Genomic DNA, 16,034 nt, shown 5'->3' on the forward strand with positions numbered 1-16,034 from the left:
AAGTTGTAGGTTTGGAGTGTAGAGCAGGTTTTTTCTGTTGCCTGTTACCTTCTCATAGTTGGTAAAACCTCCCATGACGGCAGGGTCCACAATGCCGTTAAGCAGCATGGAGAGGGGGTTGATGGGAAGGCTGGGGTCATTGAGATGCTTCTGCACCATGCTGCTGATCTTCTCATTGGCCAGCTGCATAGTCTCCATGGCGTTCTCCAAAGGACTGATTTCATCCTGTGCAGCAGAGTGGGAACATGTTGCATTCACACACTATGGGAGCTGTGCGTTGTTTTAAGAGGGTGGGCTCTGCACCCTCGACCCTATACAAATAATAAATAATGTAGAGTTGAGCTGCCGTGTATCACGTCCTCCTGTGGCCCCCTAGCACCTGTCAACTGAAGATGGATCGCGCGCTGGTGCAGGTGAATTTAAATTCCAGTGACAGCCAAAATATGATTCTTGGAAATGCCGTCATTAATTCCACAAACTTAGATTTCTGAGCATCCCCTGCCATGTGATTATCCCTACAGCATGCTAAGAGAGGAGGCTAGCAAAATGTGGAGTAAAATGTCAGATTCAGGGCCCTGCCAAGAAAATAAAAAGTAACGCCAGGAGGAGGAAAGGAGGTCCAGCTTGATAAAAGGCATTGTCACATGGAGGGACTTAGTTGCCTGCATCTCCGCTGAGTCATTAAGCTTTAAATAGTCTCTGACCTGCGGGACATGGCCTCTCCACGGCTCATCTGGAGGGCTAGCTGCTCCTGACAGTTTGTTCCAGACACGCCTGGAGCGGTGAACCTCTGCTTGGAATTAGAGAGGCGGTGGAGGGTAGCGCTCCGCTACATGGACTCGGCAGTTTGGGAGGGGATGGATCAAGTCTTGGTGGTGTAATTGTTCATGATGTAGCGAGCAGACGGAGCATTAGGGGAAAGCAAACGGCCAAGCTGGCCGTGGCTGTGGGCTTTATTTGAGAGTCCACAGTGGAAAATAAATGCTGGCTAAAAAAACCCAACAGTATACCACCTGGTTGAATTAGCACATTTCCTAATATAGTGGCCTGGGGCTCTGTGTTTTTCTTTTTTACTCAACTGCAGAGGGAATCTGGCGTTTACACATTTTTATAACATGATTTATGAAACAAATAACTAAATAAAGAGCTGCTACATAGAAAAGGTAGGGGAACAAAGTCAATTCATAACACTATGAGCTGAGGTAATTACAGTTGCCACACGTGTTTAGGTGGCGATTTGAGGCTTCTTAACTGTTTTTAAAAGTGTAAAAAGAAGCTAACCACTGTGAAACATGAAAACATCGCCTTGAAAATCCGCTCTTACCTTAAAATAACAAATCACAAGAGCGTAAAGCGATAGATGAGCCTCACAAAACCTTTTTTTTTGTAAATGTTCTTAACCATGGTTTTTTAAAGTGTAAAAAGAAGCTAACCACCGTAAAACTTAAAACAAGAAAACACAGCCTTAAAAATATGTCCTTACGGTAAACGACACAAATCACAAAAGCGTAAAGCAACAGATGAGCCTCACAAAAAACATTTTTAAACATTCTTGACTGTGTTTTACATGTAAAAAGAAGCTAACCACAGTAAAACATAAAAACAAAACAACACCGCCTTCAAAAAAAAGCTTGTGCCGTAAACAAAGCAAATCACAAAAGTGATAGATGAACCTTACAAAACCTGTTCTTAAACATACTTACCTGTGTTTTTAAAAGTGTTAAAAAAGAAGCTAACCACTGTAAAATTTTAAAACACCTTACGTAAACAACAAAAATGACCCAAGTGTAAAGCAAAGGTGAGCCTCGGGAAACGTTTTTTTAAACATTCTTAACCGTGTTTTTAAAAGTGTAAAAAGAAGCTAAGTACTATGATTTAAAAACAAGAAAACACCGCCTTCAAAGTATGTTCTTACCTTGAACAACAAAAATATCAAAAGCGTCAAGCAATGGTAAGCCTCGCAAAACATTTTTTTTTCAACCTTCTTAACCGTGCAAAAAGCTAACTACCGGTACTGTAAAATGTGAAAACTAATATACTCTTACTTTCAACAACAGAAATACAAGCATAAAGCGAAAGGCGAGCCCTGCAAAACCTCTCTTTATAAGTGTAAAAAGAAGATAAAAAACAATAAACACAAAATCACAAACACCTTAAAAATATACTCTTAACTTAAATGACGAAAATAACAAAAAGGTGTTGTAAAGGTGAGCCTGATGCAACTCATTTTTGAAACATTACTCATCACTTTTACAAGTGTAAAAAGTAGTCAACCACTGTAATTGCAAAACTTGAAAACCGTAAGTCAGACTTCAAATTGCTCTTAATTTAAACTCCAAAAATAACGTAATGCAACTGGAAGCCGAGAAGCTGCATGCAACTTAATACGGCAAATCGATGAGAGAACTGTTGAATGATTGGGACTGTCCAAGACGTCCTTCAAAATAAAGTTAATTTTTGCATATTGGGTCAAATTGTCAAGGGTTGGAGGTTAGGTTAAAGGTATTAGTTGGGTTTACTGATGAAAGGGTTATGCTCGAGGTAAAGGACAGGTGTTATTTGAGGGGACAGTGGATGGTATTGGACTCAACTCTACTCTATCTAAATTCAAGCGAAGGGAGCCACTTCTTCTTTGTATTTGTGATGTGTTGCTATGCTCGCTGGTCACAAAGCATTAAAAAGCAGTGTCAGCTGAATCAATGCCGGACGGTGAGGGGAACGTGTCCAGTCACCAAGTTCGAGGAATGCCTCGCAACGGCATCAATACTGGCCGTCTATACCGCTTAAACGAACAAATCGCATCGATTGCCCGGCTGGAGATCTTCATCTGATTAGGAGGCCCACCGCGCTGGGTAGTTACCGTGCACACTGACTTGACTTCAAACCAGCGCAGGATGCCGGGCAGCTTGTAGGCCGTGGTGTACGTGGTCCTCTCAATCCACATGTTCTGCACAAAAAAGGACCACACACGTTGATTCCAGTGTCATGTGATGCTGTGAATGTGAATGAGTGGCTGGATGCTGCTCTTTATTGCAGACTAAGTCTGAAACGCTTCTTTTTCCTTAAGGGGTTCAACATGAACAAAAGCCAAACATTTACTAGATTTATTACAATGAATTACCAAAAAATAACTAAATGCAAGCCAATATTGCATGTGAATACGTACAACATAATAAATGTAGTATAGCAGCTCAAATAAAGCCTTGCTCATGTTCGAAATTCATGATAATTACCATACATTTGTAAATTATGGCGTCAATTGAAAGAAAGCAATAACTAGAGTTATTTCCGAAATCACAACTTATATACTACAACTTAATTGGTAAACCTTAATAGCGATTTAGAGTGCATAAGAAACATTTTAAAGCACATGAAGAGGTAGACAAAGCTTCTGACCACTGATACCTCAAACACAATAATTAAAAAAAAAAACTACATCAGCCACAGCTCTTAATGTTTTCTGACCCAGTGCTAATTAGAGACCTCAACAGCTATTTGATTTTGTAGACCACACCCCCGGAAACTATAGGAGGTGGTTAACTGAATAGAGGTGTTGACTGGAGCATTCATGGTCGCTTGTATTTACTAATAAAGCTTACAGTACGTGCAGGCGAGGCAGAAAAAAATATAACGCAGCACTTACCGCAAACTCGTTGTCCGGGTCCTTCTCGCCTTTCCTCACCGGCCTGGAATACTGGAATTTATGGACTTCATTTACTGTGTAGAAGCTAGGGGAGGAGGGGGGAGAGAATGGGCACCACCAGAGTAAATTAAAAGTGTTATGGTCAGCGTGTGTCGTGATTTCTACAAGGTTGACTGCTTTGCTCCTGCCTTGCCCCCACCCACAACTCTGGGATTTCCCCTGCTGGTGCTGGTTCTGATAGGGTTTATGGTGTGGTCTTGTATGAGGGGAATGAGGTTCAGGGGTGGAAACAAAGGGTTTTGGAAGATGATGGTTTTGACAAAATGATCCTAGAGAAACTCAATTGAATGCAAGAATGTCTGGATGTTCTGAACTCCTGTTTCGAAGCCAGTGTTATAATGAGCACAAGGACAAAGCATGGATGTAGCTCATAAATGATTAGCGTCACTTTGTCTTTAAAAGCATAATATCGGTGAGTGAATCAACAGCGCCACTACTGGCTGCAGGAAGTAATAATCCCTTGTTTATTGCAGTTGACTGTTTTCAGACCAGGGTCCTCCTTTATAAATGTAATATATTTGTTGTTATGGCATAGAAAACCTGTTTATGATCTTCTAAATAAGTTTTATTTTTTTTAAACCTTATTAGAGCCATGTAGACATGTAATAACTAACACCCATATAGTCACCTTTACATCCATATTACCCAATATATTCTATATCATCAGAGAAAATAAGCCATTTAAGTTTACCTTGTGGACGAGCAGAATCGGTGGGGGTAAGGAAATGATACCAGGCGTTCAGAGTTGAGTTTTAGCTTGTTGTGAGCTATGGCTGCAACAGTAACCCGTGTTATTATTATGATTATTATTATGTTATTATTATTATGCCTGCTGTGAGATAATTTAAACCTGTAATAAAAGCCTGTTGTTCCGGTGATCAAGTCTGGTGCTTGTCTCACCGAACAATTACCGACTTCTAGTGATCAATGTAGAATACTACATTATAAGTTGATTGGTGATCTTAATGGCGTGTACTGTATGTGTACTTTACTTCATTATCCATTTTTATCCTTGACAATGCTTAATTTGGGCAAAAAAACATGTACAATTTGCTTAAATATGCATATGTTTTCACAAATTTCAAACAGAATAGAGAGAGGGAGCAATGTTCGAACTGCGATGTAGCGAGGGACGTACTATTAAGTCCATTTGATCTTTATTATAAAAAAAAGAATTCAGTAATATATCATTTCCATTCTAAATTCCTGTACCTGCAAAAAAAAAAAAAAAGACAATGCTCTGTGTGGAGACAGAAAGCTACAGCCTTTTTTTGTGGATGTCCAAACCCCACATGACTTCTGGGCCTTCGTCTGGAGTGACAAATCCAATTTTCGCATTCCTTTGCTGGGTCGCAAAAGGGGCAACGCCACATTTTAATGAACCTGATAAGGCCCGAAATGAAGCGAGAAAGGGTGGAGTGAACTCCCTATCTAATAAACAGACTAATGAAGCAGCTTGAACGCTCTGGCCCAATTAAGCACTTTGATGAGCCCACTTGCAGGCAGGCTGGTTCTACACTTGGACAAAACGCAAGGTCAGAAGTAGATGCCACCGTGACCCACCGCCGCACCGCCCCACCAGCTAAATCTTTATGCACCACTTATATTTGGACAAACAAAGTCTGCTGCTAAATGACGCTGTTAACACAGTTACGCATTCTAATCAGACACAGTGTGCAAATAAGGGGTCACCGCCACTGACACTGCTGTCCTGCGATAAAAAGCTGCACCCAGGTGTATTTGCATAAAGGTTTCCACGGGTAAACACCCCCCTTTTTAATTATGCCCACTGATGTGTTCCAGCGCAGGCACATCTGAGAGAATTTGGATGGCATGTGGATGGGGCAAACACGCAAAAGGTTTTAAAATGCGTTTGACTTGGCATTGTGACCACTAATGGGCGGTTGGCGCGAGTCAATAAACTTCCAGAAGGTCAACTGCACAGTTCCACTAACATGCATCGCATTAAAGAGTGTGATTTCAACTTACCTGAGTATTTGTTCAGACACTGGCTTGTTCTGGAACTTGGCAGGTAAATCCAGGATGGGTTTCACTGTAAAACACTGGATGTCTTTGGCAGAAAAGTCAAGGATGGAAAGAAAATCTGTCTAATAGGTCATTTAGAGCACATTTGTACAAAATCTAACATGGCTTTTAGTTTGATGCTTGCACCGATCCATAATATTCACTCCTTCAACTAAACCAGGTCCAAAGTGCAGCCTGTGAGCCAAGTGCGGCCAGCAGCTTAGCTTTTATTGGCCCAAGATACATGACAAAAATACAATTAAACAGGACCGCAACAAAATAAAATTGCAAAAAAAGGGGAGAGAAAAAGTTTGAATATTTAGACTGATAACACAAATAACAGTACACTTTTTCACCTACAGTATAACAAGGAAAAGCTGACATAGCATATACTGCATAACTTCTTAAGATATCAACATGGGCTGGTTTTAGCCTGTAAAGAAAAAATGACCACCAAATCCTTAGATTTTTTAGAATGCGGCTCTCAGTAGTAAATGTTGGGACACCCCTTGGATGGAATGGATTTATATTGTGCATAACAAGACACCCAAAACACTTTACAGTGAGAATAAAGTCGGGATATTATTAGAAAACACAACATTAGACAAAATAATGGAAGGTTATGAGATTATGAGAATATTATTGGACAAAAATATATATTACTAGAAAAAAGTGTAATTTTTTAAGAATAAAGTAGCAATTTTATTAGAAAAAAAACAACTAATATTACCAGGAAAAAAGTCTAAAAGTGTCATTTTTCAAAAAAACAATCTGAATATTAGACAAAAATACATAATATTACAAGAAAAACAAGTAATTTTTCAAAAGTCGTGATATTTTAAGTATACAGCTCTCGGCAGAAAATGTTTCACAGTGACAACAAAGTAAAAAAAAAAAACAACGATTTTTAAACGCGGAATATTGTTAGACAAAAACACATAGTATTACTAGAAAACCGTGTATTTTTTCATGAATAAAGTCGGAATATTATTGGACAAAATGTTTTCAAAAATGAAGTTGCAATATTATTAAAAAAAAAACTAAAAAAACAACAAAACACAATATTACAAAGACAAAAAAAGTGTAATTTTTCAAGAGTAAAGTTGTATTATGTGACATAATATTGCTAGAAAAATGTAAATTACACAAAAATGCATACTACAAAATGTGTAATTTTTCAAAAATAAAAGTCAGGATATGGCTCTCGGTGGAAAAAATGTGTGCTCTCTCTGTAAAGCAGTGACTAGCCTGCTAACTAACTAACACAAATATCTGTGCTCTACTGGTGTCATTATACTTTTGCACAGTACAGTACATAATATAGTAAGGAAAGAGGATACACTGTCCAGGTGAACACTTTGTGTCCTCGCTAGGCGCCGTGGTGGTCTTCATCTTCTCGGCGTTGGGAAACTGCGTGAGGAGGCGAGCTTCAAAGTCCTCCCAGCGCTCGTATTCCTTCCCGCGGTAAATGAACATTTTGTTCTAAAAGGACAAGCAGAAATCCAAGCACACAATGGTGACACATTGGACGTGTAAAATTGGGATGCACGATCATCATCATGTTTGGATAAAAATAACACTTTTGTGACTTAAGAACTAAAACACGTAAAATACTCAGCTTAATTTTCATAGCAAAGTGTTTAGAAGATGTAGCTAGCACTGACAGCTCCAATGTAGGAGTATTATTCTATTTTCTTACAATTTCTAGAGTTCCACACAGATGTGTTCCAATGGAGAGCTCTCAGGGAAATGCATTTGAAATAAATTGGCTTTCATGGCTCTCCTCGCTAAAAAGGTTCCTGACCCCTGGTCTAGAAGCTGCAGCTCGCACTGGCAGCTACCGTTAGCTGTTGACAGTTGACCGATTTGTTGAGCCTAACTATTTTAGGCTCTACAAAGAACTAGAATACGTAAAAAAAACCAAAAACAATAAAATGCTCTAGCCTTATTTCCATGACAATTTTCAAGGTGCGGCTAGCACTGGCAGCTAACGTTAGCAGTTGACTGCCGAACGATTTGCTGGTTCAAACTTTTCTGGGATTTAGAAAGAACTATAAGAAGTGACAGCTAACGTTAGCAGTTGACTGCAGATGTTTCACAATATTTTCATGGTAGTGTGTCACTTTTTTGTGACTTAAGAACTACAACAAATAAAAACAATAAACCGCTCTATCTTAACTCTCACAAGACGCCACGGCTAACACTGGCAGCTAACGATGAATGCCAAACTAGTTTGGCATTTAGAAAGAACTATAGCCCGTAAAAACAACAAAACGCTACTACTTAGAAGCTCGAGTAGGGAACGAGATCAGTCGACTACTGACATAGATTTGCTGATGTTGCGTGACTTTAGACAGAACTATAATACGTAAAAACAATCATTTCTGTAAGAAGTATTTAGACGCTGTGGCTAGCACTGGCAGCTAACATTAGCAGTTGACTGCAAATGTTTCGGAAGATGAGCATGATGGATGTTCAAACCATTTTGTGACTTAAGAACTACAACAAGTAAAACAATAAACCGCTGTAGCTCAAAGAGATAGTTGGGATTTTTTTGACATGAAGTTGTACGATATCCCCATCAGCAATGTAATGCATCAACAGTGTCTTTTGCTGCACTTCGTCCCGTGAGCAGAGTTCTGGTCGGTTTTCGTTGTGTAGGAAAGTAGTTCCGGGTACTTCCTGGGCTCTCTTAACCCTTCAGCGCCAAAGTTGCAAAATTGCGACAAGCAACATTGCAGGATTTAACACGCCATGGAGACAAACATGATGCGTCAAGTAGTTACTATTTCACACCAGGAGATGGCAGACATCTGTAACTTTAATCTCAACGACATTTGTAGGCGTTTCTACGCCTTCCTTTAGGAGTTGAATGAGTTTGAACGCCAGCGTACACGGGAGCTCACGGCTGCTGGCGGCAGCAAGTCCGCTCGCTATGACAGTCCACAGAGTAGTACGTTTTGCGTTTTGGAGCTTCACCGTATTCAAGGTCACAGGAGGGGCTCAAAGCTTGCTCTTCTACAGTTCAGGAGACAAATTTCTCATTTCAGCCTTATTTTAGTTTGTATTAAAAATGTCTAAAATTGTTTTTCATGTCTTTCTCCTAAAAGACGATGTACGTTGCGTGTAGCACGGATGGTCAAAACACTAGCAGAGGAGGCAGCAGTGGCGTTCAAGATCCTGCTGTAAATGATGACGATGATGATGGTGGCTGGGTTTGCTCGAGAGATGAGGAAGAGCATCACAAGTGGATCAGACATTTTGATGAGCCTGTTGGGTATCGTGGAGACAGGGATCTGACCATTTCTGAGCCTGGTGACATCATAAAACAGGTGTATTTTTCCAGAAACATGTGGTCCAATTCCAAGAAGAGGTTCCGGTATTTTTCCGTTGACTCTTTGGTGCCCTCGTGTAGCGAAAAAGTTGCACTGCAGCTCCAGAAGAATATAATATCTCTTATTTGCGTCATAGAAATCGTCAAGAATGGAGGTCATTAGCTTTCATTGAGCATAGGACGATAAAAGAAGTAGAATCCTTTTGTTACCCGCTGCATGATAGCTAGCACACATCCTTTGCTGACGCTCATGCAGAGCACATGCCTCAATTCCCCAATTAATTAAACAAAACCACGTCCTCAAAAGACGCTTGGGGGCCTGCTTTTCAAATTTGGTTTCACAGATAAGTTGACAAAAGCTCAACGCCGGTCTTCAGGACGAATTTGCTGCATGTGAAGAAAATGCCACAATCTTTCACCGCCCGCCTGCCCGGTTGAGGGATTTATCAGTCAAGCACATTGTTGGCTGCAACCTGATATGTGATGGGGCTGAGCATTCTGGTCATGTATACACTGTCATCTCAATGTCACAAAGCTCATTTTCATTACAATCAGAGTGGCTACATGCTGTGGCGCAGAGCATCAGCATCAATAAGATCATTATTCTTCTTTTTTTGAGGCTGCTGGGGGGAAAAAGGCAATTTCACGTGGTCATGCAAAAAAAGTAATCTTAAGAAATGAAACACAAGTCAGGATTTATGCCAGTTAAGGCCAAAAGCAGGAGGTTTGAGACCGTGCAATGATGCAAACTTCTTAATGAAGACAAGTGAGAGTTTGTGCGGCCGTGTTGCATCTCTGTGATGTACAGCGTTTCACAATTAGCAAGTTCCCCAGTGTCCCGCCGCATTAGCCGCTAATAAATCATAACCAGCTGAATTACGCGCCCGTGCATAAAATCAATTATTAAGGGTGCAGAAACAAAAGGCCTTTATCAGTGTATTGATTTTTTTACATAACTGACTCGTCCCTGTGGAGCGCAATGGGGCCGTGCGGTGTGAAGCTAAAAAGTCTCCCCCTCCTCCCTGACTCTTTGTATCCATCTTGATTAGTAAGCCAAACACTAAAAAATTTCCCCTGCAGCATGCTGATAACCTCTTCCATCAAGAGCGTATTAAAGAGAGCACGTAAGAGCAGGCATGATGCAAGAGGGACCACAAAAACCTCCTCCATTAGACTGCCCTCATCTTGAAAACCTGCACCTCACTGGTAGGCCTCATTCTTACCAAAACACTGTCAAAAACAATCATGTAACATTTGCATGCCCAATAAAAACCGGTGTGATGGCTAGTTTTGCTGTTTAACAATATTTTTACCATAACTGCTAGTGGTCGTGCAAAAAAAAAAAAATCTTATGACCTCTAACCCCTTTGTTACTAAATTCATAATTCATAATTTTTCCAACAAAAAAGTTATTACAAGGAAAGAAATTTAACATTGCAAAAATATACATATTACAAAAAATGTGCAATTTTTCAAGAATAAAGCCATAATATTATTACACAAAAATTACATAATATCACAAGAAAAAGGAGTCTTTTTCAAGAATAATTGTCATAATATTGTTGGACAAAAACACATATTAAAAGAAAAAGGTATAATTTTTCAAGAATAATGTCATATCTGAAAAATGTCAAATTAATTTTGGTGTGATTTGCCATTTTACAAGAATAAAAGTCTGAGTATTATTAGAAAAAGAAAACATAATATTTGAAGAAAAAAAGGTTTAATTTTACAAGGATAACGCTGGAATATTATGACAAAAAACCCATTACATTAGAAAAAAAAAGGTTGAATTTTTCAAGAATAGTGATGTAATATGAGAAAGATAACAATATTGCAAGAAAAAAAGGTGTAATTTTATGAGAATAAAGTCCTAAATATGAGAAAAACGCTATGAAAAAAGGTGCAATGTCACATAAAGTCATTAGATTACACGAGGGAAAAAAAGTCATTAATTAAAAGGATGGAATTTTAAGAGCACTTGGTCAGAATATTACATGACGAAAAAGTGATATTAAAAGTTGTAATTTTACAAGAATAAAGTCGTAAAAGCAACAAAGCGGTAAGATTACAGGAAAACAAGCTGTATATCTCTGAGAATAAAGTCGTAATATTATGAGGTGTAGTATTACAAGGTGTTACAAGAATAAAGTCATTCTGTTCTACAAAAGTAGCAAGTTTACTTGAATCCAATTTTAACATTTCAAGCAATTCATAATGCAACATTATGACTCATAATATTCTACTTTTTTGTCGAATGTACAGTGTGCAGAGTCATGTGCGTATTTCAAAGTTGGAGGTCAACTTTGTGGCAACGAGCTCACATCTAAACACCTCAGCAGCAAGGATGACCTCAGCTCTCGCCGGCCGATCTGAAACAAGTCGCAAAGTCAACCTGTTGGGTGGTGCTCCCGCTTACTTCCGACAAGGTCATACACGTAGCAGAGGAAGGGAGGAATGAAAGGGAAATAGTGAGACAATAAGCTGTCTCAAAGCTGTGGGCGAAGGGCTGTTTAAATAGACCACTAGATTAGAGTGCAATTTACAGCCTCTCTAATGGAGTGTCTGCCCTGTCGGATGAAAGCGGCCGGCAGAGTGGCATCAAACTGCTACTCATAACGCCTTGAAAAGGAGGAGAACTACTGTTCAAACTTCAAACTGGACCATCTCCGCCGCTTGTCTCCACACCATTTTTTTTAATAACACAGTATAATAGAGTGAATGACTCGCTGATGTAAGCACTGACAGAACATGCGCGGACGGAGAAAGGACATCCTTCAGATGAAAAAGGATGGTAAGCTCGATCAGTGAATGAGGTTTGTACTTTATTTTCATTAAATCACTGCTGCTGTTTTTATTAGTTTTCTTGTTAAATTATAATTTAACAAAAAAATATATAATTTAACAATAATAATTTCTCCATAATTGTCATGGGGAAAGGACGTTAACGAAAGAGCTCCGCATTTGCTATCAGAGTTATTAACTTCTTTGGAGCATTCCTGACCACTTTTTGTGTTCACAAATCTAGAAGAGTGTGCTGACATCTCTGCCTTCAATTCGGTATAGCGAGGGGAATGAACTCACCAAAATAAAAGGACAATAAGTGCCGACAGCCGATAAAGGGCAAACTAACTGGCTAGCCAGATATCAGAGGCTTCAACTCGGACTGGTGAGAGGCACGAGCCTGCTAAAACAAATAAATATTAAAATACCTGCGGCCGTTGTAAAGCAAGCTAATGGGCTAATCGCCACACGGTGTTGCTTAGCAACAGCAACAATGCCAAAAAGAAAATCTGATGGAGGTTCGAGCGGCTCCAGTTGAAGTGCCCTGGACTCGACTATAGAAAACATGAAGCTTCGTGGGATGAGAGAGGGTGCTGCAGTTGTACCATCTCCACCACTGAGGCCGGCTGGAGTGCACATGAACAGCATGAAGCACCAGCTGACCAAGCATACAGAAGCACTAAAGGAGGGATTGACGGTGCAGTCGTCAAGTCATCTCAAAGGATTTCATGTAAAAGCAACAAGAAATCCTGGAAAAGAATACAAATAATACGGATCTAATACTACTGAGACTACAGAGGCTGGAGTACATGGAACGTTACAACGGATCCATAAAAAAGGAGGTTCATAACCTGAGGGAAGACGTTCAAGGCTTGAGGGGTGAATTTCAAAGCCTGAGAGAGGAGAATAAGGTGTTACAGGACAGTAATGCTGCCTTGAACGGCATTCTTATCACAAGATAACGATGAAAAAGAGAAACCGATTGAGCATCTGAAGATCACTATTGATGACATGGACCAGAATACAGGAATGAATGATGCGATTGTGACGGGGCTTCAGATCAAACCAAGGTCTTATGCCAGAGCTGTCGGGAATAAGGGTGAACCAGATGAAGAGGATGTCGCTTCTGCGGAGCAGCCAGTTGCTACTTTTCTGCATTCAAAGGATGTGGACGTAAACGTCCAAACCATCGACACTTGCATCCCACTGTATGGCAGGAACAACACAACACCCGTCATCATCGGTAAGTTCACCAACAGGAAATTCAAAACCGCACCGCTGAAACAGGGAAAGTAGCTGAAAGGTACACATGTCTATATGAATACGCATCTGACAAAACGCAACGCTGAAATTGCCAAGAAAGCACGTGATCTGAGGAAGCAGGGAAGGATCCAAGGTACTTGGAGTGCCATATGCAACATTTTCATCAAGTTAAATGGAGGACCAGAGACCAGAGTGCTTGTTGTCAGAGGCATCGAGGATGGTAAAGAACATGTGATGTGCTATTGACAACATTTTAGAATGCATAACGATTGAAATCTGTAAAGAAAAAGGCAAAAATATATTAATAAGTTGTTTATATAGAACTCCAAAGTCAAGCATTGAAATGTTCGAGGACAAAACAAGCTTCACAGATATCAAGCAACAAATATTTGTGTGTTGAGACTTCCATATTTACCTTCTGAATCCAAACAAGAACAAGATAATAGATGACTTTATAGACATAATGTATAGTTTGAGTCTACATCCTAAAATCACCAGACCAAGCAGAATAACAGACCACTGTGCTACTCTAATTGACAATATATTCACTAATGACTTTGATAACAACACAACTAGTGGTCTGCTAATTAATGATATCAGCGACCATCTCCCAGTGCTTACAATTTACAATGAAAACAACAATAAAAGAAAGATGGAGGACAAAAAGACTTTCCAAAGATTACTCACAGAGGACAGTGTCAACGCTTTTAAGAAAGATCTACAAGAAGAAAGATGGGAGAGTGTTGAGATGAACACTTTCTAAACACTTATATGAAGCTGCATGATAAGAACTGTCCCTTGCGAGAAATGTCCAAGAAGCAAAAGAAAAATGGGCCATGGATGACAAAAGGACTTAATGCATGTAAGAAGAAAAACACATTATATAGGAAATTTAGCGCCTTATGTGTGTACCGAGTTCCAAAATCTGTAAGTGTTGCTGTGTGACTTTTATGAGCGCTCCGCTCGACTGACTAGGAGCGTCTCCTGCCGACACGCTGCTTGTATAGAGGAAAGGAAAGGTGGACGTGACTGAGGACGCTAAAGGCACGCCCTAGTAGTTATATAAGTATATTTAATGAAATGGTGCCATCTATCCATCCGGGCAAGGACTACCGTGGCGCAGCAACATCCAGCGGATTACAAGGAAAGCTGGCCATCTTCCGCTCCTACTGCAGTAAAAACATTGCAGACAACGACTACCCAACTACATCACCAACATGGACGACGTGCCGCTCACACACACAACGAGGCACGAGAAGTCGGCTTTTACTGTTGTGCTTGGTTTCCATGGTAATGGACAGAAACTGCTACCTGTGGTGATTTTTAAGCGGAAGATGCTGCCTTAAGAAAAGTTTCCAGCCGGACCAATCAAAGGGGCTGGAAGGACGAGGAGAAAATGGCTGAGTGGCTGAGTGACGGTTACGGAAAGAGACCGGATGTTTTTTTCTCACACGTCACCACAAATGAAGCAAATGAACTTGGAGCTTGACATCATTCCGGGAGGCTTGACGAAGGAACTCCAACGCCTGGACATCAGTGTAAACACGGCGTTTAAAGTGAAGTTGCGAGCGGCGTGGGAGCGATAGATGACAGCTAGCGAACACAGCTTCACTAACACTGGGAGGCAGCGCCGTGCGAGCTTCGGTACAATTTGTGAATAGATGCAAACACGGTGTTTAAAGTGAAGTTGCGATGAATGACAGCTAACGAACACAGCTTTACTAATGGATTGTGGATGCTTGGGCTAATGTGTCTGATGCACTGTTGTTCGAGCTTTCACAAAAGCCGGCATCATTTCTGAGGTGCCGCACGGCAACGAGACTGACTGACAATGATGACAGGGAACCTGGCGTGTTTGATGGAGAACTTGCCCCTCTGTTCATTTGGGATACAAAATATGAGGACTTTGATGGATTTGTGGATGAGGATTGATCAAAAATAACGTGAGTACATTGTTAAATACTTCAATAAAGTCCAACCCAACTCAGTTTTGCTCTCGCTGGCTTTTTAAAAACATACAATAGCATGCATGCTAGCGTACTGTAACGTCACTGGGAGCACTTCCTGTTCCCCAGCGTGCTTTGCAGTAGTGTTTTGGTGTAAAATGCACTTAAAGTTACATGTTTGAGCTACATAGTTGTTAGTTATTGTTCTGCAAAAGTAGCGGTAGTGTCTTGTCTGTTTTTGCGTTGCTGTGTGATGTGTTTAGTTGTGCACCATGACTGAGACTGTTGTGTTGAGTGATGACCTTCCTGATTTCAAGTGGGTTTGATAAACTGAATGAGAGTTCTGCTCTTAATTTATCTAAAGAAATAAAGCATTGTCGCTTCCTCACTGATTTCTGAGCGACACGGTATGTTTTAGCGTGCATACATGCGCCCAATAATACGGCGTATCTTGTGTTGTGTAAATACAAAAATAGCACCTGTAACTGAGACTGCGCCTTTTAATACGGTGCGCTGTATGGTCATGAGCCTAAGTAAAACTAAAATACGGTAGTGCTATTTGGTAATAGCAGAAAGGATAAGCTGTACGTTTGATTATGTTTTTCTGCAGTGGATAACGGCTAACCTAGCATGATGTTGCTGTTAAAATGTGGGTGTAATGTTAGGACTTTGGCTCCTATGCTACTGTCGCTAACAGCTGTGTCCTCCTGCCCCACTCCTTAATATACATTAGTGCATGTGATATATGCCATCTATAACACTGATGCAGAGTTACAGCATATATGCAAAAAGTAGATACATCAGTTCAAGAGTTTCCAAATAGGACATCACCATTTTCCAAGAATACAGTACAACCCTCTCCAAAATTAAAGCCCTTCTGGGTGTGCACCACCGCCCACTCATTCAGTTTTGAACGTGAAGTGAATCACATACTACAGCAGCATAAATGGAAGACGATGTTAATAATCAGTGTTGACAG

The 16,034-nt window shown here is 40.3% G+C and overlaps 1 protein-coding gene across 2 annotated transcripts in view; it reads right to left on the reverse strand.

The window, feature by feature from the left end:
- Nucleotides 1-16,034, reverse strand: part of dock1 (dedicator of cytokinesis 1) — a 233,058-nt gene that overhangs the window by 18,037 nt on the left and 198,987 nt on the right. For both annotated transcript variants that reach the window (XM_054800773.1, XM_054800780.1), the window contains exons 41-45: nt 7,069-7,210; nt 5,693-5,774; nt 3,644-3,728; nt 2,861-2,947; nt 49-225 (exon numbers count right to left, since the gene is read on the reverse strand). In XM_054800773.1, coding sequence (XP_054656748.1) covers nt 49-225; nt 2,861-2,947; nt 3,644-3,728; nt 5,693-5,774; nt 7,069-7,210 — 573 coding nt within the window. The remainder of the gene's footprint in view (nt 1-48; nt 226-2,860; nt 2,948-3,643; nt 3,729-5,692; nt 5,775-7,068; nt 7,211-16,034) is intronic.

This window comes from Dunckerocampus dactyliophorus, chromosome 2, assembly GCF_027744805.1.
Source record: "Dunckerocampus dactyliophorus isolate RoL2022-P2 chromosome 2, RoL_Ddac_1.1, whole genome shotgun sequence".
Classification (NCBI taxonomy): domain Eukaryota; kingdom Metazoa; phylum Chordata; class Actinopteri; order Syngnathiformes; family Syngnathidae; genus Dunckerocampus; species Dunckerocampus dactyliophorus.